Source organism: Crotalus tigris, unplaced genomic scaffold (genome assembly GCF_016545835.1).
Source record: "Crotalus tigris isolate CLP2741 ecotype Arizona unplaced genomic scaffold, ASM1654583v1 scf7180000017631.5181431, whole genome shotgun sequence".
In the NCBI taxonomy this organism is placed as follows: Eukaryota; Metazoa; Chordata; class Lepidosauria; order Squamata; family Viperidae; genus Crotalus; species Crotalus tigris.
Genome location: NW_024096525.1, coordinates 4,749,623 through 4,777,430, shown reverse-complemented (window position 1 = coordinate 4,777,430; position 27,808 = coordinate 4,749,623). Strand labels below are relative to the sequence as shown.

The 27,808-nt window shown below is 43.0% G+C and overlaps 1 protein-coding gene across 17 annotated transcripts in view; it reads left to right on the top strand.

The window, feature by feature from the left end:
* Positions 1 to 27,808, top strand: part of PTK2 (protein tyrosine kinase 2) — a 259,759-nt gene that overhangs the window by 118,958 nt on the left and 112,993 nt on the right. For all 17 annotated transcript variants that reach the window (XM_039334574.1, XM_039334565.1, XM_039334576.1 and 14 more), the window contains 5 exons: positions 7,670 to 7,896; positions 9,125 to 9,291; positions 17,954 to 18,041; positions 23,761 to 23,840; positions 26,647 to 26,709. In XM_039334574.1, the coding sequence (XP_039190508.1) occupies positions 7,702 to 7,896; positions 9,125 to 9,291; positions 17,954 to 18,041; positions 23,761 to 23,840; positions 26,647 to 26,709 (593 nt within the window). In that variant the 5' untranslated portion in view covers positions 7,670 to 7,701. The remainder of the gene's footprint in view (positions 1 to 7,669; positions 7,897 to 9,124; positions 9,292 to 17,953; positions 18,042 to 23,760; positions 23,841 to 26,646; positions 26,710 to 27,808) is intronic.

Genomic DNA, 27,808 nt, shown 5'->3' with positions numbered 1-27,808 from the left:
AACCTCAGAGATCTCTTGTCGATCCAGAAGAATGCAGGGCTTGGAATAGGCAAGATACTACACAGAACCTTCAAACTCCCTGGCCTTGAGATTGAAGAAGACAGAGATCATCCATAGAGATGAGAAGGGAATTTGTGTACAACACACACACACACACACACACACACACAGAGAGAGAGAGAGAGAGAGAGAGAGAGAGAGAGAGAGAGAGAGAGAGAGAGAGAGAGATATGCTAATTTAGAACTTTCAAGCTGGGCCAGGATACGGTGTTGTTGTTGTTTTTGTCAGTAGCAATTCCTTGGCATAATCTTTGCCGCAAAAGAGTGTTCTTCTTCTGCAACTTACTGACCCATCTTGCATTTGTATTTACAGTGGAGATCTAAGATTAGAAGTAAGCTAAACTGAAGCACAAGCCTCTATTTAAAGTGTCTGATGGGTTTTGACTTAAAAAAAAAAAAGAGGCATAATTGCTATTCCGCATTAACTGTCTTTTTGGTATGATTGGAGCCCTCCAACATGATAGAGGTACTTTTTTTTTTTTTTTTTGCCCCTACTGGTTTTTTGTTTCTTTCCTCTTCTCCTTTCAGCAATCGGAAGTTTATATTCTATTTCCACGTATTAATTACAAGCTCTTAAAGATTTTATTCCCCCCTTAACCTTGACTGCGGTGAAGCTCCTTAAATGGTGGAATCTGCAGTAACAGTCTCTGCTTATAAGACCCTGAGGGGCTGTGATGTTTTCATTTAACATGCAAGGATGCCCCTCGGAAACAGGCTGGAATATTTATTTCTGCAGTTCACTTGAGTAATTTGGAAATAAATTTAATCAGCACAGTAGGCACAGATGGTAATTTCCATAGTTGTGGAATTATTCTCTCTGTCCATTTGCAGGCTGTCTCAATGTAGCCGCTTACTGCCCTGCAAATGTGAAAATTACACAGTTATTATCATTACCATTCCTACATGCGAAGATATGAAAAGGAAGTGGATGTAGATGACCAGCATATGAAATAGGATAGAAAACATGGTTGCTGAGGAGGATGTCCCCTGTGCTTCAGTGCTTTGGGTTGTTGTTTTTTTTTGTGTATGTGTGTGGTTTTTTTGGGCCATTTCATAAATGTTTCAATTAATTTTGGGGGGGGGGAAATTTGGATTGAAATTTAAATACTTGGAATAAACTCAACTGAGATGATTAAACTGTATAATAGAATAATAATCAATGGAACAATTTGCCTCCAGAAGTTGTGAGTGCTCCAACACTGGAGGTTTTTCAGAAGAGATTGGACAGCCATTTGTCTGAAATGGTATAAGATTCCCTGCCTGAGCAGGGGGTTGCACTAGATGACCTCCAAGGTCCCTTCCAACTCTATTCTGTTCTGTTCTATTCTGCATTTTTATCAGTTTGTTTAGCTTTATTTAAAAATCTATTTAAAATTTATTTAAAAACTTTTCTTCATAGCAGCGAAGCCATGTATAGATATCATGATGATGGTGGTGATGTTATCTGTTCAGTCGTGTTCAACTCTTGGCGATTCCGTGGTCTGGGTGTCCCCACCTTTGAACAAAAATCAGTAATTGAAAGCTTAAGAGGGTCATACACAATGGTTTTCCCCCTTGTGTTTTTAAGCCTTTTCAAGGACTTGTCTACTGGATTTCTAAATTGTAGCTTTAAACATTTTAATTTTGATTGTTACAAGAAAAAAAAAGAAAAAAAATGCATTCACATTCATAGGACCTTGCTCTTAATTGCAGTTGGGGGGGTCACAAATACAACATGAGTAGTGGGGTTTTTTGTTTTGTTTTTGAGACCTTCCCTTCCTAAACTGAAATAGCCTTTTCAGTGCACACAGAGGCTGGAGGTGGTGGTGGTGGAAGTGGGATCTCTATAAAATTTCCCTTGACGTGACTTGTATGTTGAGCTTCAAAGAATTCTAGACAAACTAAATGGTGAAGCGAAGCTAATGTAAAGGCATATAAAGGGCTGGCAAAGAAACAGTTAATGATATTAGAAATAAATAAGGGGGTGCGAACAACCTGAAAATAGAAGTGGATGACAACTCCTCAGGGAGCAATTTGAACAGCTCTGAAGAAAATAAATGAAATTAGGTTAATTTAGTTGACTACTACCAATAGAACTATCCTTGATCAACCTATATTAATCCTCTATGGGTTGGGGACCCTGCTTAGTCCCTATCTACTTTTTTCTCTTACTGGGGCCTTAACACTTCAAAAGAAAACTCTTTCAGTAGAAAGTTAAAAGAAATCCTGTTGAGCGGAGGTCTTCAAACTTGGCCCTTTTATGACTTGTGGACTTCAACTCCCAGAATTCCTCAGCTGAGGAATTCTGGGAGTTGAAGTCCACAAGTCATAAAAGGGCCAAGTTTGAAGACCCCTGCTGTTGAGGGTGTAGAGCAGGGCTTTTCAACCAGTGGTATGGGTACCACCTGTGGTACATTGGCACCTGGCAGGTGGTACGCGACCATCCTAGAAAAGTGGTAGCAGGGGAGGGGGAAATGAGCTGAACCGGGGGCAGCACCGCACAGGCCTGAGCAAGAGATGGCTGTAACTGCAGAGCTGTCAGTGGAAGCACCAGGATCAGCACTTCTTCAGGGCTGTCAGAGCTCAGTGGAAGCTGGAGCTCGGCGCTGATCCTGGCGCTTCTGCTGAGCCCAGAAGAAGCGCCCATCAGCTGGAATGTTGCAGCATCTCCAGGGTCTTGTGATTTGCATTCAGATGCTTGGCAACCGATTCATATTTATGACGGTCACAGTATCCCGGGGTCATGTGAAGTGACCAAAACCTGCTGCAACCACCTAGCAGACGGGGGGGGGGAACCAAACCCCAAATGCCAATCCTCAACAGAAATGCTCACAACAATGAAAACCTCGGACAGGAGGAAAAGCGCCAGCGGGTGGGCAGGTGTCGTGCTCGGCTGTGACTTGGGGGGCACTTTTTTCAGGGCCATTGTAACTTCGAACAGTCAGTAAGCGAACTGTTGTAAGTCGAGGACTACCTGTACTTTTATCACTTTTTTCCTTTTTTTTTTTTTGGCTCAAGTTTTTGACACCTTGCTAGGTGACTGGTGGTACTCGGATGTTGCCATATCCTGAAAGTGATACAATGGGTGAAAAGGTTGAAAAGCCCTGGTGTAGATAACTCTGCCAATAGAGAAGTGATGGCAAACTTTGGGCTCGCCCTATCAAAAATGGAGAAAATATCTAACTTGACTCGGCTGGCACGTATCATCCCACCCTCCATACCCCCCCCAAACAAAAGTGAAACAATTCTTTATTTCTCCCCCAACGATATAAAAAAGATGTTGAGACTCTGGAAAGAGGACAGAGAAGAGCAACAAGAATGATTAGGGGGCTAGAGGCTAAAACATATGAAGAACCGTATATGTCTAGTTCAGGGGTAGGCAACTTTGGCTCTTTTATGACTCGTGGACTTCAACTCCCAGAATTCCTGAGCCAGCATGGCTCAGCTTGGCAACCTCTCCATTGCCCCTCAGCGTGGCTGGCTCAGGAATTCTGGGAGTTGGAGTCCACCAGAGCCAAGGTTGCCTATCCCTGGTCTAGTCTAATCAAAACAAGGACCAGGAGAGACGTGATCACTGTGTTCCAATATTTGAGGGGCTCCTACATAGACGAGGGGGTCCAATTGTTTTCCAAAGCACCAGAAGGCAAGATGAGAAATAATGGATGGAAACTAATAAGGAGAGACGCAGCTTGGAATTAAGGGGAAACCTCCGAACAGTGAGAACAATTAACCAGTGGAACAGCTTGCTTTCGGACGTTATGGGTGCTCCACCACTGGAGGCTTTTAAGAAGAGATTGGACAGCCACTTATCTGAAAGGGTATAGAGGGTTGAGCAGGGGGTTGGACTAGAAGACCTCCAAGGTCCCTTCCAGCTCTTTTATCCTATGTTCTATTTGTAACTAGGTCACTAGGCCACTGATGTCCACTTGTCTTAAAAGTTGTCAGGGTTGGATCCCATCTTGAAGTTGCTTAGTAAAGCAGCAATTTCGTACTCTTTCCCCTCTCGTTCGATTAGCCTTCAATGCACGCCAGTCGTGGAACTTGTATCCTCCAGCTTTGGGCTCTATACGGTAGCTAAAATTGGCTACAGTTTTCTAATTATCTATAACAGTGGTTCTCAACCTGTGGGTCGGGACCCCATTTGGGGTCGAATGACTATTTCACGGGGGTCGCCAAATAAGGCTGTCCGCCATTTTTTCCCCCTTTTCTTTGGCCACGCCCCTGGCACCCGGTGATGTATAAGTGGTTGGGGGTCACCACAACATGGGGAACTGTATTATGGGGTCGCGGCATTAGAAAGGTTGAGAACCACTGATCTATAAAGACAGCACAGGAAGCAAGGAAGCAAAGGTAGATCTCAAATGCTTTTAGGTTTAGGACTAAAACAAATAAAGGCAGTTCCTTACATTTCAACAAATGTGTTTAACCCCAGATATGATTTATGGAAACAGTTGATAAGAGGCAAAGCTACATTTCAGTAAGGTTAGATTTTACTCTTCTCTTCTCTTAAGGATCATGCTTGAAATAGTGCAAATGAGAACAGTTGACCCAAATTATGCCTTTGTAGTAATGATAATCACCTTTCATTCCTCAGGATACTCTGGGTATTTTGGTTACTATTTTCACATTTCCTGAAAGCTGCGATACGTGATCCTGGACAATCCTATGTAGGCTGTTAAGCTGCTCTATTACTTTGGTCTTTAGCCAGCTAGCCCTTAACTGCGGTCAAGGTGACTGAGAACAGTGACAGAAGCAGTGAGGATCTTGGACCGTTATTATCTTGGGAGGCGTTTTTCCTTTGCTTGATCTTAAATGTTCACAGAAATGCTCATGAGAAGCAGGGAAGGGGGGGACTCAGTTCCAGTATGCCTTCAAAGATAATTTAATTAGTCGCCAAGGAAAATACTTTTATTGTTTCTAAGGTCTATTTCTCTACTCCGCTGCAGCTTATCTTTTTAAAAAGCATTACAAAATCCAGGCAGCGCTGCCTTCATTTTGGAGGAGAGAAGACTAGTGATCTCTCAGTCAGTTATGAAGCAGTGCAGAAGTACACAGAGGCGTCTTCAAAAATCTTTTTGAGTTAGACTCCTGACCCACCAGAGGTTGTCAGAGCAACCGGTCTGTTGTCCTTCAGTTCTTCGATGGAGGGTTTCTTTGGCACTGGGATGGTAGTAGAGCATTTGAAGGAAGAAGGAACATAGCATACCTCTAGTGATTTTATTAAAGATTCAGGTGAAGGTGGGGGGCAATTGATCAGCACAAGTTTTTAAGCAAGGAGGAGTTATCTTGTCTGGGCCTGGTGCTTTTCCAGGCTTTTGTCTGTGAAATAGACCTTGCACATCATCATAGAGGTGGAGGACCCAAGGGGATGGGGTCAGTTGTAGGAGGTATGGCTGTTGTTGGTGGTTGTGAGATGGGGATGGTGGAGATAGGTGACAGTGGCTTCCTCTCAAACCTACGGCAAAACACATTCAGGTCGTCTGCCAGTTGTTGATTTCCTTCAGCACGGAGAGAAGAGTTGCATCTTATGATTTATGATGAAGTGTTGTATTACACGATTTATGATGAATGTATTTTCATGTTGTATATGATCACGATGATCACTATTACTTGTATGTACACTGAGAGCTTATGCACCGGAAACAAATTCCTTGTGTGTCACTTGGCCAATTATTCTATTCTATTCTATTCTATTCTATTCTATTCTATTCTATTCTATTCTATTCTATTCTATTCTATTCTATTCTATTCTATTTTTCCATTCCACTCCACTTCATCTATTCTATTCTATACTATACTATACTATACTATACTATACTATACTATACTATACTATACTATACTATACTATACTATACTATACTATACTATACTATACTATACTAATACTATACTTATACTATACTATACTATACTCTATTCTACTATCTCTATATTTTATTCTATTCTATACTCTATTCTATATTCTATTCTACTCTACTCTATTCTATTTTATACTATACTCTATTCTACTCACTCTACTCTACTCTACTCTACTCTACTCTATTCTATTCTATTCTATTCTATTCTATTCTATTCTATACTCTACTCTACTCTATTCCATTCCATTCCACTCCACTCCATTCTATTCTCTACTCTACGCTACGCTACGCTACGCTACTCTACTCTACTCTACTCTACTCCACTCCACTCCACTCCACTCCACTCCACTCCACTCTGCCTGATGCTACCTTTTCCTCCCTGAATGTTCACATTTTATAAAGATTTGTTTTTTTTAAAAAAATTCAGCCTCTATTATCCAGCCTGTCCATTTTCTTCTTAACTTTCGGTCAGATGAAGCCCCTTTCCTGAAATTTCCTCACGAAGAAGAACTGAAATGGCTCTCTTGAACGGCGCTTAAGCCAGGAGTCTTCAAACTGGGCCCTTTTATGACTTGTGGACTTCAACTCCCAGAATTCCTCAGCCAAGCAAGAAAAGGGCCAAGTTTGAAGACCCCTGGCTTAAGGCATTATGTAAAGTCGATGAAGGTTGCATCAATATAGTGACAGTTAAAGCAGTATTAATTAGGCTCCTGCCACCTTGCAGTCCTCCCACTCTTTGTGCCTTTTCTTCAAGGTTTTCATCTATATTCTCCACCATTGCATTTGGAAAATTACTTTGGAAGCTACTAGCAGGGAACCTCAGTGGTCAGTACGACGCTATTATCCCGTGAAACTGTTATCCCAACCCCTGTTAGCTTTAGGTTCCATATAAAACCCAAGAGGTACTATAGGGAATATCAGCGTACTACATGGATCCCCTAAACTCCTTTTGTGCTACTAAATTTTCACTAGAGTTAACATCTCTCTCTCTCTCTCTCTCTCTCTCTCTCTCTCTCTCTCTCTCTCTCTCTCTCTCTCTCTCTCTCTCTCTCTCTTAAAGTAAAGGATAATCTCCTTTCCCCAATTGCAAGAATTAAAGTAGCATGCCATCTGCTAGCCATTATATGATGGTCTCTGACCACTGGAGCTTTTAACTGCTGACATTGATTTTAGAAGTGGGAACTGCACAGCTGTTGCCGGCATTAGACGTACCGTTAGACTTTCCCCGTTTAGAATGGCTTTGAAAGTGAAGAAAATGTACTTATTCATTTGGTTTGACTTACTGTTAAAAACCAGACATGCATCTTTTATGTGTGATCATCCTGAAGCAGGCCCAGACTATATTCAATAAAACCACTGTTTTGTTAAATAGGCAGGTACGCTGAGCCAGGTTAAGTTAACTTAGCAAGATGTATTTGAATAGTAACTTCTACTTTGATTTTTTTTCCTCCCTCAACCTTCTTATTAAGCAAGATACCCTGATCACTAGAATGCTTTGTTTTTTGAGAACCAGGCCATTAAAATTTGTGCCTCACGGTCCTAATAATGTCTGACTTTGGAAATTGTTGTGCAATGATGAAACGTAAATTTCCGCATGGAGCATGATGAGATTTTACTGATTAATTTAAAAACGGCATTATTTGTTTAGCCATAGAAACTAATCTTTGGAAATATTGGTTTATCGTACAGTAGAGCAGTATGTTTCCATTAAGATGGCTCTGGAGATTTGTGAGACTGAGAAGTGTGCTCTGTTTTTCCTCTCCATTTCAGAATATGACAGATACCTAGCATCTAGCAAAACTATGGCAGCAGCTTATCTAGACCCAAACTTGAATCATACGCCAAGCTCAAGCACAAAAACGCACCTCAGTTCCGGGGTGGAACGTTCTCCGGGGACAATGGAACGAGTCCTGAAAGTTTTTCATTATTTTGAAAGCAACAGTGAACCAACAACGTGGGCCAGTATTATCCGACATGGAGATGCCACAGATGTTTGGGTGAGTTGATTTCATGTTTTTAAAATGTTTAGCGCTTCTGAGGTGGAAGCCCTTCTCATAAGGTGAGCCAAGTAGCTTGTTGGCTGTGTTGAAGGAAAAGTCTTCATCATGGTTCAGTCCAAGCTGGGAATAAACAACATGGCGACTGCTTTATGAAGAAGGTTGCAGTTTATTGAAGAGGAGAGCCAGACAGGAAGATGGCTCTGGAAGAAAAAAGGGAGTGAGCACGTGTAGGGAGTGGGTTTTTATACCCTCTGGAGCCTTTTGTTTGGAGTTGTTCCTGTGGCATGAACTTTGACCTGAGTCTGAGTGTGCCTTTCTGATATTCTGATGGTGGTGGGTTAATCCTATTATGTCCCAAGGGTCATATCCTGCTTCCCTGGGGCTGTGGCTGATGACTCTTAGATTTTTGGTGTTGATTCTAGGGATCTTTCTTCCTAATCCCAGTTTCCTGACTCCAGTCTTTCTGACAAGATTATCATCTGCATTTTGCAAACTTGGTTTCTGTTTGGGACAGAGAGACTTGGGGGGGAGGGTGTTGGTTTCTGCCTTTAAAATCCTTTAGGGAAATATATTCTGCCTTTTAAATATTTCCAAAAATATTTTTTTCTCTGGGGGGGGGGGCTGACTTCCCACAGCTGTGTAAGACCAATGTTCCGTGCTCTGATTGTTTTTCCTTCTGTATGGACTCTTAGCCTTGAGGGATATCGGAGTTGAAGACCACAAACCTTAAAATTTGCCAAGGTTGGAGACCCCTGTTCTAGAGGCTTCTTTACGTTTAGAGGTCTCATACTAGAAGCCTCAAGATCTCTCCCCTTGGGGTGGGGGTGGGGGCTTATAGTTTAACAGATGCTGTCATGGCTACCAAAGAGGTTTGAGCATATGGAGTCTAGCTGTACAGTAGTTCTCAATTTACAGCCCGATACTTAGCTACCATTTGAAGTTACGGATTCCCCCCCCCAGCCCCCCCAGGCTTCTTTACAATCCATTTTCAAAGTTATGGTGGCTGTGTGTGTGTGTGCATGTACATGAATGCTGATGTTTATGGCTAATGTTTCTTTATTATGAACTAATCTTATTTGGACACAATTTACATAAAGCTTTTATTCTGTTACATCATTCCCTTTTATCTCAAAATACGCATTTGAAAGATACCCAGAAAATCTATGAAAAACACATTTTCTGTCAAGCTAAACATTTTATTTTTTTTCCCCCTTCCCACCTTTAGGGCATAATTCAGAAGATCGTGGACTGTCACAAAGTAAAAAATGTCGCCTGTTTCGGTTTACGGCTTAGTCACCTACAGTCCGAGGAAGTTCACTGGCTACATCCAGACATGGGGGTCTCCAACGTGAGAGAGAAATTTGAAGTAGGACATGCACCAGAGGAATGGAAGTAAGATTCATTTCCGTCTTACTTATAAGTGCAAAAGGGTGGATGGAATTGCCTGAACGTATAAACTGCATCGTGGCCTGTCTACGTGGTTGAAATAACCACAATGAAGTTTATGAAGAGACGGTTTTCTTTGTGCTCCTTAGGAATAGAAATGGTGTGAAACTGGATGTTTGGGTGAAAGTGTGTGCTGTCCTGCTCACACACACACACACACACGTAATAGTGGTTTAGTGGGTTTATTAATATTCCCCAGCAATTCCCTTCACCAAAACTGCAGAACTGTCCCAATTACGTTCAGCCAAAAGCAAACCAATGCTAGTCCACAGCTCAGTGGCCAACGAGTCCACAAGGCACTTGAAAGTTTCCCAAACGAGGTAAACCCACCAGGCAAAATTAAATCTACGACGAGAGGGTTCACAGGGCAAGGAAAGTCCAGATTTCACAAGGCACAATCCAGGTGAAAGCACGGTGTCCATCCAAAGCAAGGCAGGAATCACAGCAACCAAGAAACACACAGCTAGGAAATGAATACATCGTTCCCAGCATCATCTCCCTCTGTCTGCTGTGCTAAAGAGGCTGCTTCTGGTGCAGCCCATCAAGAAGGGCGAGGCTGCTCCCTCTCAAGCAATCAGGCTGACCTCCTCTGCGCCTGCCTTTTCTCTGTCCTACCTGTTCTTGGATCAGGTGCAGAAGGCAATTCCTCTTCCTTGTCACTGACAGGCTGCAGCTGTGTGTTTTTCCCACCTGAAGCCTCAGGGCTGTCCTGCTGCAGCTGTGCTTCAGCCAAATCCCCCTCTAATGACTGCTCAGAGCCATTGACCAACTCCCCTCTAGATGTGCCTAGAACTGTTTCTTCTTCCTCCAAGCTGACATCTGGAGAGGTATCTGGGAAAGCATTTGGGGCAGGCATCCCAAAACACAGACAAGGGGAATCTGTTTTTAGATGTCTAAGATGACCAGGCTGAGCCCGAGGGTGAGTCAAACACTAACACACCATCAGTTTGGAGTCACTGACCCACAGAAGAAATCTTAGTCCAGCCCCCCCCCCAAGCCCGTTGACTCTTACGTGGCGCCAATTTGCTTTGACCACTACTAGATCAGATTCTTGTGTATGGGATAAACTCGTAGTGCTTTTGAACGCTATCCTGGTTCCTGGTTTCTCGCGCCTAACAAGTTAGGGTAAAAAAATAAAATAAAACAGGAGCGTGATAAATGCAAACAGTATTTTAGAGGGGCTGGCAGTCTCAATGCAAAGTGATAGAAAGCCTGTCCCCAAATGGCTTATCTGCTGTCCCAGCAGTTGACACCAGGGAAAAATGGGCCTGCTTATCTGCTCTGCATTAATCCTTGCTGACAAGGCAAAGAGGAGCGGTTTCTAATACGTGGGAAGTCCATGAGTGGAATGAAGAGCGACGGAAGGAAGGAATAAGACGAAGAGAGAAATCAGACAGGGAAGCAAATAGACTGCATAATTGTCTTCTCTAAGCCCATCCAAACACCTGAGCTTCTGTATGTTTTAAGCCAGTGGTTCTCAACCTTTTTAATGCCGCGACCCCCCAACCGGTCGTAAGTCGAGGACTACTCAACCGGTCGTAAGTCGAGGACTACTCAACTGGCGCAGCACCGTTTGCAGAATGGGACTTTTGGAGGGCTCAGCAGGGCAGAGACAGCCTGGACAATTCCTATTGGCTTTTGAAAGCCAATAGAATTAGACTCTATTCAAGAGAGTCTATTCTATTGGCTTTCAAAAGCCAATAGAATAAAAGGGAGTAGCACAGCTAAGGAAAAGGGGGAAAAAAATGGCGGACTGCGTTGTTTGGCGACCCCCGTGAAATGGTCGTTCGACCCCAAATGGGGTCTCGACCCACAGGTTGAGAAGCACTGTTTTAAGCCATCTAACTTTTTTTTAATGGGATCATGTGTGCCATCTTTGTGGATTGTCTTCCAGAATAGAGCACGTACACACTTTAAGCTTAAGACGGTGACTTATTTATTCAGAGATTATGTACTTTACAAGCAGCATGATCCCAGTAGGTGGCCACATGTTCTGAGCCTCTGAAATAATTCTCTCTACGCTTGTCTGGAGTGTTAAGTTCTGGAGAAAAAAAATACCCACCAAATTGCAGGCTCTCCTATAACTCCTTTGAATACCGAATATCTTGAAGCGTATTAAATATATCAATATGTCTGTTCTGTGGAGATTTATTTTCTATTTTTTGGGGGGGGTGGGGGAAACCATAACTTTTTGTAAAAAAAAAAATTAGCTATGAAGTATACAAATATATCGTTTCCTCTAAGTATTCAGTGGTGTCCCCAAATCTTAATGCATTATGGATTAAAATCCTGTTATATCTGATATTCAGGTGATCAGGTCCTACAAAATCCCCTACGAAAGAACTGCCAGTGGTGTTGGCGCTAAATTATTCAGAATATTTCCAGTGTGTCACTTCATGCTTTATCAGAATTGTGCAGCCTGCCTTGCTGTCTTAAAATGGGGGATAATGTAGAAGTTGCTGTCAAGTTTGCCTTAATACCGTAAAGCAAGCATTTGGGATCAGATGACGGCACATGTAAAAGTTTAAATTAGCATTTTTAAAAAAGGAATCCTGGAAGAGTGTTTCAATTTAATGCTTTGCTGCATTCTAATAATATATCAGCTGGAATTCTTGTCTAAACTGCTTTAACATTCTTTAAAAAAAAAAGAAATCTTAAAAACGTAAAAAGAGGCTTAATAATGCCAGCAAGAATCAGAAAATATGATGGCTTATTTCTGGTATTTATGAATGCTTTTTCAGTTTCTTTTCCTCGGTTAACTGTCTTCTAGTTAACCGAGGAAAAGAAACTGAAAAAAGTACTCATACAAAGATGATCAGGGGACTGGAGGCTAAAGCATATAAGGAACAGTTGCTGGAATTGGGTATGTCTCGTTTAATGACGAGAAGGACGAGGAGGGACATGAGTGTTCCAGTATCTCAGGGGCTGCCCCAAAGAAGAGGGAGTCCAGCTATTCTCCAAAGCACCTGAAGGCAAGACAAGAAGCAACAGATGGAAACTAAGCAAGGAGAGAAGCAACCTGGAACTAAGGAGAAACTTCCTGATAGTGAGAACAATTAACCAGTGGAACAGCTTGCCACCAGAAGCGGTGAATGCTCCAACACTGGAGGCTTTTAAGAAGAGATTGGACAGCCATTTGTCCGAAATGGTATAGGGTTACCTGCCTGAGCAGGGGGTTGGACTAGATGACCTCCAAGGTCCCTTCCAACCTTATTAATTAATTAATTAATTAATTAATTAATTAATTAATTAATTAATAGAAGACAGTTGCAGGGATTTGTAGCGTGTTGGCATGAACACCCGGCTTATATTTACCCATCAAAAATCAGGCTAATAATAGCTGGGTTTTTTTTGATCATATCTAGTTAACATTTCCCTTTTTACATTATAGACTTCTCTTTGAAGAAATATATAGGTGCACCCTCATTGCCTCTTGTTGTTTTTCACAATCATATTTAAAATCTCTAGTGGTGGTAGCAGAATGTTAATGTGCAAACTTTAGGAAGCACAGCGTACAAAATGGCTTTACAGAGCGATGGATGAAGGTTGTTCAATTCATTAAAGTTTATCAACAACATAGTGCTTAAGGTCCGTTTCTGGAAACCCAGGAGACAGAGTTCTAGTCCTAAATGTAGGCATGAAAGCCAGCTGGGTGATTTTGGACCAGTCACCAGGAGACTGTGAGTTCTAGTGCTGCCTTAGGCGTGAAAGCTGGCTGGGTGACTTTGGACCAATCACTAGGAGACGGTGAGTTCTAGTGCTGCCTTGGGCATGAAAGCCAGCTGGTTGACTTTGGGCCAATCACCAGGAGATGATGAGTTCTAGTGTTGTCTTAAGCATGAAAGCTGGCTGGGTGACTTTGCACCAATCGCCAGGAGATGGTGAATTCTAGTGCTGCCTTAGGTATGAAAGCTGGCTGGGTGACTTTGGGCCAATCACCAGGAGACAGTGAGTTCTAGTGCTGCCTTAGGCATGAAAGCCGGCTGGGTGACATTGGGCCAATCACCAGAAAACGGTGAGTTCTAGTGCTGCCTTAGGCATGAAAGCCGGCTGGGTGACATTGGGCCAATCACCAGGAAACGGTGAGTTCTAGTGCTGCCTTAGGCATGAAAGCTGGCTGGGTGATTTTGGGCCAATCACCAGGAGACGGTGAGTTCTAGTTCCACCTGAGGTGCAAAGCCAGCTGAGTGACTTTGGGCCAGTCGCTTTCTCTCAGCCCTAGGAGGCAGGCAATGGCAGGCCCTCTTTTGAAATCTTTCCCAGACAATTTCAGGGGCCAGTCCAGGGAGTTGCCAAGAGCCAAGACTTGTCTCATTCGCACACACAGGTGTGGCACATTTCTCATACGGACATCTTTGTGGCGTTGTTAGCAGGTGTCATGCAAAGGCCTCTGCTTTGTCCTAACTCGGTTTGAACGAAGAAACCGTCATTCTGGCACCCAGGGTGTCCCCGACAGTTATTTGAAAAGTGGAATTGGCAATTGATAGACATACACATCCTGACTTATAATAGTAATATAATAGTAGTAAAGTTGGAAGGGACCTTGGAGGTCATCTAGTCCAACCCCCTGCTCAGGTAGGAAACCCTACACCATTTCGGACAAATGGCTGTCCAGTCTCTTCTTAAAAACTTCCAGTGTTGGAGCATTTACTGCTTCTGGAGGCAGGCTGTTCCACTGGTTAATTGTTCTCACGATCAGGAAGTTTCTCCTTAGTTCTAGGTTGCTTCTCTCCTTGATGAGTTTCCATCCGTTGCTTCTTGTCCTGCCTTCAGGCATTTTGGAGAATAGCTTGACTCCCTCTTCTTTGTGGCAGCCCCTGAGATACTGGAACACGGCTATCCTGTCCCCCCTCGTCCTTCTCTTCGTTAAACTAGACACACCCAATTCCAGCAACCGTTCCTTATATGTTTTAGCCTCCAGTCCCCTAATCATCTTTGTTGCTCTTCTCTGTACTCTTTCTAGAGTCTCAACATCTTAACGGAAGGACAGCTCGGAAGGATAACAAATCATCAATCATGGATGACATAGATAGGGAAAATTACTACTATGGTTCAGAATACAGAATACAAATATAGGAACCCCTACGCTAGACCAAGTTGGCTCTCACCACTAGGCCAAAGCACTACTGCCTTGCAATAGTGAGCGCCCTACAACGAGAGCGCCCTACATATCCAGAGATACACACGTCCCCTTGTAAACCAGCATACACAAATAGATGTCTGTGTTGTTGAGCTGTGAAGTAAGGGGGAAAGCAGCTCTATCCTTCTGACGCTTACATAGCAACCCCAGATGAGTGAGTTGGGGAGCACAAATATGAATCAGCAATCCATGATCATCAGGCTTGCACATGCAAAGCCAAGTCCTACAAAGATCTCTAACCTTCAAGGACCGGTCAGCTCTGGCCCATCCAGGCTTACTTCTCATAGTCATCGGCCTTCAGTGGGCAAGTCCTTTCTCAATTCCTTTGAAATATGCGCCTGGCTTTCAAAGGCAGGAGTATCCAACGTTGGCAACTTCAAGACTTGTGGACTTCATCTCCCAGAATTCCTCAGCCAGCCATACTGGCTGGGGAATTCTGGGAGTTGAAGTTCACAAGTCTTCAAGTTGCCGAAGTTGGGTACCCTTGCTTTAGACCAGCGGTTCTCAACCTGTGGATCGGGACCCCATTTGGGGTCGAACGACCATTTCACGGGGGTCGCCAAACAACGCAGTCCGCCATTTTTTCCCCCTTTTCCTTAGCTGTGCTACTCCCTTTTATTCTATTGGCTTTTGAAAGCCAATAGAATAGACTCTCTTGAATAGAGTCTAATTCTATTGGCTTTCAAAAGCCAATAGGAATTATCCCAGGCTGTCTCTGCCCTGCTGAGCCCACCAAAAGTCCCATTCTGTAAACGGTGCTGCAAGTTGTCTTGCAGCGAAGGCGAGCTGTCTGGAAGTTTCCACCCCTCCCTGCTGAGCAACTACTAAAAATGTAAGTAAAAGAGGGCCAGGGGTGGGAGGTGGGAGGCCGGCGGGCGCAGGGAGGGTTGCTGGCACGCATGGGGCCCGGCGGGTGCCTTACCTCCCTTGGGCTGGGCCAGCTGGTGGCCCAGCCGGTGGTCACCCTGCGCCGTCGCTGCTCCTTGCCAGCTATGCCTCGGCCAGCGCAGGGGGCGGCACCACGCATGCGTTGCGCTACCGGGCAGGGAAAGTCATCGACTTACGACCGGTTGGGTAGTCATCGACTTACGACCGGTTGGGTAGTCCTCGACTTATGACTGGTTGGGTAGTCCTTGACTTACGACCGGTTGGGGTCGCGGCATTAAAAAGGTTGAGAACCACTGCTCTAGACCAGTGATGGCAAACCTTTTAGAGACCGAGTGCCCCAAAACCGCCCACTGCCCCCACTCTGCCTCCTGCCCTGCCTGCTCCACCTCCACCTGCCCTTTGCCCCACCTGCCCGCAGGCCACGCACAGCCTCCATGGCCCACCGTAGCAGATCGCCCTGCAGCGCCATGGAAGCCACGCCCTCCACCCACACCCCGCAGCATCATCTGCACACTGTGGGGCTCGACGGCGGAGTCTTGTCCCTACTGCCTGGCTATCTCCTTGGCTCCGCTGCTCTGTGTGGGCCGTGCCTGGGGGTGACTCTCCTCCAGGGGGGCTGCTGGTGAGGAGGGGGCCACTGAGGGAGATGGGGCTGGGGCGACAGCGTGTGCGCCACAGAGAGGGCTCCGAGTGCCGCCTCTGGCACGCGTGCCGTAGGTTCGCCACCACTGCTCTAGACGCTCTCAGTTGGAGAGAACATGAGTAGCTGGGGGTTATTGGTTTCTTCTGAATTTATTTATTTATTTATTTATTTATTTATGAGACTTATATACCGCTTTAAGTGCAAGCACTCTCTAAGCGGTGTACACCAGTAAGCAATGTATATATATATATATTTACATTGCCCCCAACAATCTGGGTCCTCATTTTACCTACCCTGGAAGGATGGAAGGCTGAGTCAACCTTGAGACGGTGAGATTTGAACCGCTGACCTGCTGAACACAGTCAGCTAGAGTGGCCTGCAGGTGTTTCATTACCAGGCTAGGTAGCCTCAGTGTTGAGGGGGAGTGAGGTCTGGTGTCTGTTTATACGTCATGGCTTGTACTGTCAGTCTTGGGTGGGATGGCGTCTGTAGCTTGACGAGGAAAGTGTTTCTTCCTTGCTATGTCCTGGTGGTGTTTCTCGCTGAATCTGGATGGTGGCAATAGTAGAATAGCACTTAGCAAGAGCCCTCAGACTTATATACCACTTCACGGGCCTTTACAGCTCCTCTCTAAGCGGTTTACAGAGTCAGCCTCTTGCCCCCCAACAATCTGGGTCCTCATTTTACTGACCTGGGAAGGCTGGAAGGCTGAGTCAACCTTGAGCCCCATCAGGATCAAACTGCTGGCAGTGGGCAGAGTTAGCCTGCAAATACGGCATTCTGACCACTGTGCCACCATGGCTTCTTGTTGTGTAGAGTGAGTGTGGATGTCGATAGGAGAGAGAAACACCCTCCCCTGACTGGCATTTGGGAGATTCACCAATTGGAGCTTTTATCCTAATGCTAAATTGTTGTGATGGGCTAATAATGGGGAATTTCATGCCTTCGGCCACTCCGTCCCACAGTCACACGTGCTGGTTCACTGACTGTTCCTTGTGAGTTCGTTATTCCAGCAGGATTGTCGTCGTGATGCTCTGGTTTTATCAACCTATTGCTCCCAAATACCTGTATTAATTTTTAAAGCACTTTTTTTTGGGGGGGGAAACCCAGTCTTTTATTACTGAGTTACATAAACAGCTTTGGCCCCCGTGCCAGATTGGTTGGCTTTTGCGTACGTGAAAAAATGATAGAATATTTCCCGAGGCCGTCTCTTACAAGGCATTTAGACATTGTTCCAAAGTCTCTTAACCTTCAGGAGCGATTTAGTACTAAAGGAGGCATAAAGAGAGGAAGCAGAAAAGCTCAAAAAGCCTTCAAAACAATGGAAGCCTTTGAAAGCCACTTTTGTGACGGAACTTGAAGCAATTCGTCCCGTTAATCCATCTTACGTTACACTCAACTTTACATGATTTTTCTCTTCCGTTCTTCGTTATTGCCTGTTCAGGTTGTCCTCGACTTACAGCCATGTGACTTATGACCATTTTTTTTTCAAATGTATAACTGTTGCGGCATCCTTACAGTCACGTGATCAAAATCCGGATGCTTGGCAACCGACTCGTATTTATGACAGTTGCCGTGTCCGGGGATCACGTGGTCCCTCTTTTGCGACTTTTTGACAAGCAAAGCCTTATGGGGCGGCCAGATCCGCTTAGCAGCCAAATAACGGCAGTGGCAAGGATGGTCCTCCAATGGGGCAAGACTCATTTAACAATCATCTCACTTAGCGACAGAAATTTTGGGCTAAAATTGTGGCCGTAAGTCGAGGACTACCTGAACTGTAAATACGGTTGCAAATACCGAGTGTCAAAATCGGTTGAAACATTGATCAATATCTTAGCAAGGTGTTATAGAGCAATTTTCTAATTTTTTTTAATATTGTACAGTGGTGGTAATATTTAAAAGGCAATAGTACTAAATTCTCTCTTCCTGTATTGTAGGTATGAGTTGCGAATTCGATACTTACCGAAAGGATTTCTGAACCAGTTTACTGAAGATAAGCCAACGTTAAATTTTTTATACCAGCAGGTAAAAGCAAACAGAAAAAAAGTGTCATAGATTTTGAAAACATTTTTCAAGAATGGAAAATATATTTTGCTCATGTAAGGAATGGTATCAATGTAGAATACTTTTAGTAAAAACACTTTATTTGAAAGAATATTGTTTAAGGGGAAAAAGGGATTGTTAGGCTTGATATTTCAGTGCATTAATTGATTGGTTATTTTGGAGTCTTCCAGAATTCAAGTTTTATATTTTGGGTGAATTCTGCAAATTTTCCAGACATTTGCTGTGTAATGTTATCCATTTTGTCCCCCAGATGTTGCAGTGTTGTAAATTCTAAAGCTGTGAGAACTTCAGAAATAATTACTTAACATTAACCAGAGAATTGGTATTCAAACATTCAAAATATCCAAAACTAAATTGACAATGCCAGGATAGTTAAGAAAAAGTACATATTGTACAGACAAAATATGGAGTAAATTCTGATTAACCTGATTTTTTTTTTAAAAAAAGATTTTTCTACAAGTGTGGGGGAAAAAAAGAGATACCAATGCTTTCTGTGATCCAGTTCTGAAAACACTAACACCTTTTTTTCAGTCTTGCGTGGAAACCTGGAAAAAAAAAATGCCTAATTCAGTGGCTAGCAAAGAGATACTACATTTGGGCAAAATCCAAAACGCTCATTTTCAAAGCAAGAACAGCCGTACAAAGTTTTAAAATATTTTTGTGTGATGCATTATTACTGGTTCGAGGAATACTTTATTTTTTAATTAATTTATTTTTTTTGTATGGATGAATGGTACATACCCATTTCTTGATTATTCCAGCATTCTATATATCAGTGATGGCAAACCTATGGCACGCGTGCCAGAGGCGGTACTCAGAGCCCTCTCTGTGGGCACGCGTGCCAGCCCCATTCTATCTGGGTTGCAATTTGCTTCAATTAATCACCACAGGAGACTAAAGGAAGCCGTTGTGCAGCTCTCATTTTAGATGCCCTCTTGCTTAAGGCCATATTCTCTCTCGTGCTTTTGGAGAAGAGAACAAGGAGAAAGAAGTAGGTTTAAGCACACAAATTCTGTAAATTAGAGAAAAAAACCATTTGAACGTTTTAAGATCGCTTGGTGTGTAATTTTTATAAGGGAATGAGCTCGAATCCCCATCAGAGAAATCCATTGTCTTTAGGGAACATTAATGGTAAGTCATGATTGTTAAACAAGCTGGTTTACACGTTGATACAGTGGTGAGATCAACTTTATGAACTATCAATCCATACTTGTGCAGCATTATAACAAAATATGAATTCGTTAAGCGGCTGAGAAGAATATTTGCGTTTAAAAACCTGTATTGAGTTGACACAACGCTAAACCTTGTGAAATTCCCATGGAATCCTATGAATTGTAGTTTGGGATAAGCGCTGGAATGCTTGTGAGTTCTCTAATTGATTTATAGATAATTGGTTTTGAGGATGGTTTGAAAAGTCAATTTTCAAGTGCTTTTTTTTGACAGTTGTAGATGTCATGCTTAATTTTTAGTATTCATTTAGTGATTATTGGAAGCTACAACAGCACTAAAAATAAAGCGACTTATGGCTGGTCCTTGTACTTGCGACTTACGACACCTCCAGTGTTGCATGATCCAGATTTGTGCCCTTGACAACTGGCCTGTATTTACAACGGTTGCAGCATTATGGGGGTCAGGAGACCACCCTTGGTGACCTTCCCAGCCAGCTTCTGACCAGCAACAAGCTGGATTTATTTAACCAGCTGCACAATTCACTTAACAATTGCAGTGTTGGCTCACATTGCCTTGTTTAGCAATGAACATTCTGGGCCTAAATGTGGTTGTAAGTGGAGGACCACCTGTATGGCCGAGGGCCCTCGGAAGATTGTTTTAAAGGGTGGCATACAAAACTATAATATAAAGTACCGTATATGCCGGCGTACAAAGCGACCCGGCGTATAAGACGATCCCCGTCTTTATCGCCGGGTCGCATTCCTAGAACGTCGTCTTATACGCCGGAAACTACCAGTATTTCCGGCGGATAAGACGACCCCCGTCTTTGGCGCCAATTTTAGCACTCGCGGAAGTCGCCTTATACGCCGGCATATACGGTACCATTTTTATAAACTTATTACTAGAGTCGTTTCTTAGATCCACAAAGCTTACACGGGCCCTCAGCTTGCAACCACAACTGAGCCTAAAATTTCTGTTGTTAAGCGAGTCAGTTGCTAAGTGAGTTTTACCCCCTTGTGTGACTTTCTTTGGCCACCGTTGTTAAGTGAACCAGTGCAGTTATTAAGTTAGTAATACGGCTGCAATCTGGCTTCTTCCCCTTCGACTTTGCTTGTCAAATGGCCGCAAAAGGGGGATCACGTGACTCGGGGACACTCGGGCAGCCGTCATAAATGCGAGCCAGTTGCCAGGCATCCAAATTTTGATTGCATCCCCACGAGGATGCTGCAATGGTCATAACTGTGAAAAACGGTCACAAGTCACTTTTTTCCCAGTGCCGTTGTAATGTCGAACAGCATTCTTGACACGGGCCCCGTTTCCCAGGCTTCAATCTTTTCCCTGGCTATCTTTGTATCTGCTCAGCCAACAATCTTAGTTGCTGTGAAAGGATAGATGGGGGTCCAGCACGAGTCCGAAAGCTCGGAAGAGCAAATATCTCCTACCGGTGACCGACCCAAATTCGATTTTGCTTCATTATCCTGGGACCCGTCTCTTGTCCTTCATTCGTGCTCATGCAAATAACACAGATTTAAAGATTCTGAACCTGTCTCTTATCTGCTCCTCCCATGTCGCATGTTGAGTTTGACAACAACTCAAGGAGTGGGAGAAGAGAGACAGCTGGGATTGCTCCGAGGGGGGGAAAGGACAATTTTAAAGTCATTTTGCATTGCACAGTGCCTGTCAGCAATCAATTCCCATCCCCAGTCATTAACATCCTCCCTATGGTGTGACAGCCTGTAATTAGGGGAAAAATGTCAAAGATCAGCTTGTCTTAATGTGAAAACTGTGACCTTGTTGATGAGGCAGCTGAAGGCAGATGGCCGATTGCTTCTACTGTAAGACAAATAATATATTTTTTTAAGTGCCATGAGTTGGCTGGTTTTGTGGGAGGCACACATATTTTGTACAATTATTCATCTCATCACGAAGCTGGGGGGAAAAGGCCGAGGGAGAAACAGTGGGGGAATCACTTTCTGCATTCTGTATCTCTGAATTTATGGTGATTTCATAGAGCTATAAACTCACAACCATTCAGGAGAAGATACGAAATTGGATTAGCTTGCTTTTGGAGTGATTGAAATCTACAAGTTTTACGCCATCATCCAACCAACGCAAGAGGTGCGATAGTTAGGAAAATGGCTATGTAAAATATTACGAGGACTCCTCGTTGATTTAAAAAAAAAGGGCTAAGCGTAGAAAAGCATAGCGTTTTATAGAAAGTACATTTTGCAGCTGTAGCACTTGCAGAATTTCAAGGGCTGCTTCTCACAAGAAATAGTTCGAAGCGGGTGCAGATTTGCGTGACTTTAGAAATTAGATCCAGCTAAATGAGACTATTTCTGAATGTTACTTGTTTAGAAACAAATAACACCACCTATGTTTTTAAGCATCTCCTATCCAGTCCTTGAAACAGGGTTCGATAGACGTGGTCTGCCGTTCACGAAGCTCACCTCCAAATTTAGAATATAGAACATAAAACTGAGGGAAGTTAGCCCCCCAGAAGGAAATATTAAAAAGGAAAATATATTTTTCCTCAAGGATTTTTTTAAAAGGATTTTTTGAAAAGCAGAAACCAAATCTGGCCCCAAATTTCTTTGTCCCAAGCAAGAGCTAGCCTCATACAAATGCAAATGGAAAACCATCAGGAAGGTTGGAGCCAGGGAACTCAAGACAAAGAAACTCTTAAGAGTCATTAGCCCAGCTCCAGGGAAGCAGGAGATGACTTTTGGGATATAATAGGACTAACCCATTACCATCAAGTATACCATAGAGGCACACCTAAACTCAGGTCAGAATACGTGACACAGGAAATAGCCTCAAAGTTCAGGACACAGGAACAGGAAACTATTCCAAACAAAAGGCTAGAAGGGGGTATAAAAACCTACTACACCATGTGCTCAGCCCTTCTCTCCTCTGCTCTTTCCTGAAGAACCATCTTTCTGCAATAAACTGTAACCTTCTCCCCAAAGCAGTTGCCATGTTTGCTTATTTATTCCCGGCTTGGATGAACCAGGATGAAGACTTTACTTCTAACAGAACAATAGGGTTAGATGTCTTCTAATCTAGTGGTTCTCAACCTTTAGTCCCGGGGGGGGGGGGGGCTGAAATGTTGTCAAGGGAGTCCGCAAAGGCTTGAAGAATGTTTTAAATCTTGGGGGGGGGTCTGTGCCCATGGTCCCTGGCCACAAAAGCTCTTTAAAAGGAGGTTCCATGCTGAAGAAGAGGTTGAGAACCACTGTTCTAGTCCGATCCTTTGCTCAAGCAGGAGACCCTGTGCTATTCCAGTCAAGTGGCTGTCCAGTGTCTTCTTGAAAATTCAATTTTCAAAATTTAATTGCGGGTGAGAGAGCTGCCTTGGCATGTGTTGCTTAGACCTGGCTGGGCACATGGTGGATGGGCGGCCAGAAAGCTTCAGATTGACACCAGCCACCACCCTAGCAGTGGAATGCCATTGTTCTGGAGACTGAGGATTGTTAGGGTGCTGCCCCACAGGTATGAGTGAGCGTGAGATTGGGTCTTAGAGGTCAGTTGGGATTCCCGCTACTGTACAAACCTCACTTTTGGGTACTGGCTTCCTTCAGCTTCCCTGTCACATCTGTTTAATGCCATATTTGGGTTGAGCTTAGGGTTCTGGGGGGCTTCAGCCCGCTTTCCCTGGCTCTGGGCTTGAAGGCAGTGTAGAAATTCATGGCTGCCATGATGACTCAGCTTAAGTGGATGGGAGGGTTGCACCTGCCTGGGTTTCTGGCCAGTCGTAATGTGATCTAGAATTGGAGGATATTATCATAAACCCTTGTCTAGTAGTACTCCATAGTACTTCCTGTTGACCGCCTGGAGCTTACTACTGCATGCTCACACTCCACAGAAGAGCTAGATCTACTCATGGGGCCTTCCATGGACCCAAGCTGGGTTTCAGAGGGAGCTTGTTCTTGTGGCTTGGTTCATGGTTGTGCATGAGATAGATCTTGGATGCTTGGAACGAAGCAACAGCGACTTTAGATCTGATGGGGTCTAAGGTGGACTCTCACCGTCTGCAGACCTTGGAGTGCCCCGTGATTTACCAAGGACCTCTGGAGGATGAAGCAACGCAAAAGACACCTGTGGTGCTGCTGGAGCAAACATAACTGGACAGAAGACCTTTATTAGGATTTACCTTGTAGCACGGAAAGTAGCAAATTGTGCTTATTTCATGCCCTTACTGCTTATTGTGCTCTGAGTTCGTGGAAACCTAATTTCTCCTGGAAAATACATGCAAGGTCATTGTGAAGACTGTTCTCGGCACCTAATGGGTAAAATGGCTCTTAGCTACACTCCAGCTGAGTCGCTCAACAATTTGGAGATTCACAGAAGGAATAGTTTGAACATGAGGTGAATCTTACACAGATTGTAGCCTGCTTGGAAAAATGTGGGATTATTGCATCTGATCTTTGAACGAAATAGTCCTTGTCTTTGAAATAATACTGGTAGTTGACTTGTTTTTATGACCCATCCCTGCTTTCTTTGCTCTTAGGTGAAAAATGACTATATGCTAGAGATAGCAGATCAGGTGGACCAGGAAATTGCCTTGAAGCTAGGATGCCTTGAAATCCGGTAAGACCACCTTTTAAATTGTTGTTGTTGTTAATTGCGAAGTCATGTCCGACCCATCGCGACCCCATGGACAACGTTCCTCCAGGTCTTCCTGTCCTCTACCATCTTCTGGAGTCCATTGAAGCTCCCGCCTACTGCTTCAGTGATTCCATCCAGCCACCTCATTCTCTGTCATCCCTTCTGTTGCCCTCAATCTTTCCCAGCATTAGGTTACTAAACAGAACAACTTACTTTAATCTCAGTGTCCTAATCAATAAGTAGAATCTTTGAAATTTATTGTAGGAGAAACAGTAGAATTTTAAAATGTGGACACTTTTATTATGAAAACAATGTTATGCTCTATCTGTTCCATTCCAACCTAGAATTAAGTAGCTTTTTAGCTAAGCCAGTGGTTCTCAACCTATGGGTCGGGACCCCATTTGGGGTCGAATGACCATTTCATGGGGGTCGCCAAACAACGCAGTCTGCCATTTTTCCCCCCTTTTCCTTCGCTGTGCTACTCCCTTTTATTCTATTGGCTTTTGAAAGCCAATAGAATAGACTCTCTTGAATAGAGTCCAATTCTATTGGCTTTCAAAAGCCAATAGGAATTGTCCAGGCTGTCTCTGTCCTACTGAGCCCGCCAAAAGACCCAGTCTGCAAACGGTGCTGCACCAGTTGAGTAGTCCTCGACTTACGACCGGTTGGGGGTCGCGGCATTAAAAAGGTTAAGAACCACTGAGCTAAGCAGTTAATTTCTGGTTTGAAAGTCACGTTAAAACAGCCACATTGTGAGTTGACTCTAATTTGTGAATGGTAAAGATTCTGGCTAATCTTTAACTAATAATTTGTTTCTACCTCCTGCAGTAACGTCTGGCCTAATGTTTCATAATTGTTGAAAGAAATATTTTTGCAGAGCAAAAGACTAGGAAAAGCAAATTCAGGAACATTTGAAATTGCTTATTGCTAGGAATAGAATCCTTCTGGACCTAAGAAAAATTGGTCAATTGTTTGACATGAAGGACTTTTCTAAAAAGGAGGGATTTTTGAACTTCATAGTTTTTTTTTTCTATCACCTTTCCAGGCTTAAGCTCAGCAAAAGAGATTTTGTGGTACCCTACTACTGTGCAGTGAATTACTAAAGCTGTCAAGTTGTAGATTGAAAGGCCACCACTTAATAGGAAAATTAAGGATCCTTTTGTGTAAAGGATCTTAATGCATCTCACTTCCTGGTTGGGTTGGAGGAAATTTTAGATTGAGGGTTCTAGACAACAGTTGTTATTCATACATTTTACCAATTTTAAAACCTTACACACATCACTCTTCAGTTGTAATACTAGGATGCTGAGTAGAACTTGGGGTTTAAGTAACCTATCCCCAACTTTCAAATCTAAATAAACAAAAGCATAAAAAGAAAACAAAGTTAGTAAGTTCCCAAATAGTATAAGAGCAAATTTTAGAATCCCTAAAGCATTATGTTCATTGTTCATTATCTTGTAGTTTACACCGTTGTGTTAATTCTTCAGCTGTCTTGTATAATAAGGCTAGGAAAGCAGCAATCGATATGAAATTAGTAATAAATCAAGCAACAGAAAAATTAGGATAGGAAGGGGAGACCAAATTGCAATTTTGAGTTCAAGTCTCAGCATAATGGTGCTTTCCGAGAATAGTAACGTTGCTAGTGAGTAGTAATGGGAATGATTAAAACTGAATTTTTAAAGGGGGTATACAGATGAAGGTCTAGGGAAGACTGTAGCTGATGACCCAAAATTTCATCTCTTAAAATCCTTCAGTCTGCTCTCCCCAGAAGTTGTTGAGCATTTTAGAAGAACCTTTTCTGCCAAAACTAGAACAGAGCTTGGCTGTGTGGACAGAGGAGCAGCAGCAGAATGTAGGAATTGGATGAAATAAGCTCTAAAATTCTTTACACCTGGCCAGAGCTAGTTTAATAGGAAGTATAAATTGTCAATGAGATTTACTACAGCAGAACTCAGCATAATTAGAGACTGTAACTTTAAGAGTATAGGACCACCACTTTTGCTTCTTTTCCACAATGAATATTTCATAACACCTAAAATATGTCAGTTAAGTGACATCTGCATCCCTTATCCTTTTAGATTGCTGCTTGACAGGTCCATCACATCGCTCATTATCAATCACCCATCACTTTAAAAACATTAGAGTGGATATCCATAATCTGACATCACAAGAGAGGACCGGAATTCATTCTGAGTTTTATATTTCTACATGTACTACAGCTGTAATTTTATATCTCTACATAAATCACAGCTATAATTTATAATTTTAGATGTTAAACTTTTGAACATTTTCCTTCAGTCACTGGGATGTGAAATACATCTCCAGTTTGACGTTCAGAAATCTGCATAAAGTTTTAAAAACTTTATAATGATTGATTTCCTGTATGTTTAGTCCAGTGTTTCCCAAACTTGACAATTTTAAGGCATGTGGACTTCAACTCCCAGAATTCCACAGCCAGCAATGCTGGCTGTGGAATTCTGGGAGTTGAAGTCCACATGCCTTAAAATTGTCAAGTTTGGGAAACACTGGTTTAGTCCAACAATTGTGTGTGTGTGAGTGTGTGTGTCCTGTTAGGCATGTTTCTGAGTGTTCCCAATCATCTGTGCTTCAGTTTGCCCAGGTAAGTAAATAAATACATTTATATCCTAGCTTTATAATAATACTTAAGCACTCAAGGCAGCTTTCAGTAATAATAGATAAAAGCCGAAACATAATTGAAATCAGATTTGAAATCAAGACAGTTCAGCTTAACATTTAAGAGCACTGCCCTTTTTTTTTATAATTTCAGGAGATCATACTGCGAAATGAGAGGCAACGCACTGGATAAAAAGTCCAACTACGAAGTCTTAGAGTAAGTATGTGGTTTGCAGTTTTGTTAGGACACTCAGATTCTTTCCATTAGAAGGAACACAATTGTTGCTTTTGGAAGTAAGAATGCAAAGGTTGTCATTATTGTTCTAATTAAGGTACGATGAGAATTTGTAAAAAAACGAGTGAATTTTTGACCTCTGAGCTTACTTGAGGAAATGAGAGCTCATTGAATCTGGCTTGACCGAGACAAATTGAGTGATTCATGGTCTGAATCTGCTGATACACAAGATCATTCCCCCCCCTTTTTGGGGAGGGTGGGGTCATCTGCATTCTGTTAACACGTGTGGGATCAGCTGGTTAGAAGCCCTTTTCACAAAATGGTTTTTTCGGTATATGATTTTCGCCACGTGATTAATCAGTCACGGGACTAAATGATGCTGAGTTTTTAATTATTTATTAGCTCCTGGAAATGTACAGTCTATGGTTTATTTATTTATTTATTTATTTATTTATTTATTTATTTATGAGGCTTATATACCGCTTTAAGTGCAAGCACTTTCTAAGCGGTGTACACCAGTAAGCAATGTATGTATGTATGTATGTATGTGTGTGTGTATATATATATATATATATATATATATATATATATATATATATATATATATATATATAATATATATATATATATATATATATATATGTATATTTACATTGCGCCCAACAATCTGGGTCCTCATTTTACCTACCCCGGAAGGATGGAAGGCTGAGTCAACCTTGAGCCGGTGAGATTTGAACCGCTGACCTGCTGAACAGTCAGCTAAAGTGGCCTGCAATACTGCACTCTAACTGCTGCGCCCCCTCTCTAACCCAGTGGTTCTCAACCTGTGGGTCGGGACCCCATTTGGGGTCGAACGACCATTTCACGGGGGTTGCCAAACAACGCAGTCCGCCATTTTTTTCCCCCTTTTCCTTAGCTGTGCTACTCCCTTTTATTCTATTGGCTTTTGAAAGCCAATAGAATAGACTCTCTCGAATAGAGTCTAATTCTATTGGCTTTCAAAAGCCAATAGGAATTGTCCAGGCTGTCTCTGCCCTGCTGAGCCCACCAAAAGTCCCATTCTGCAAACGGTGCTGCACCA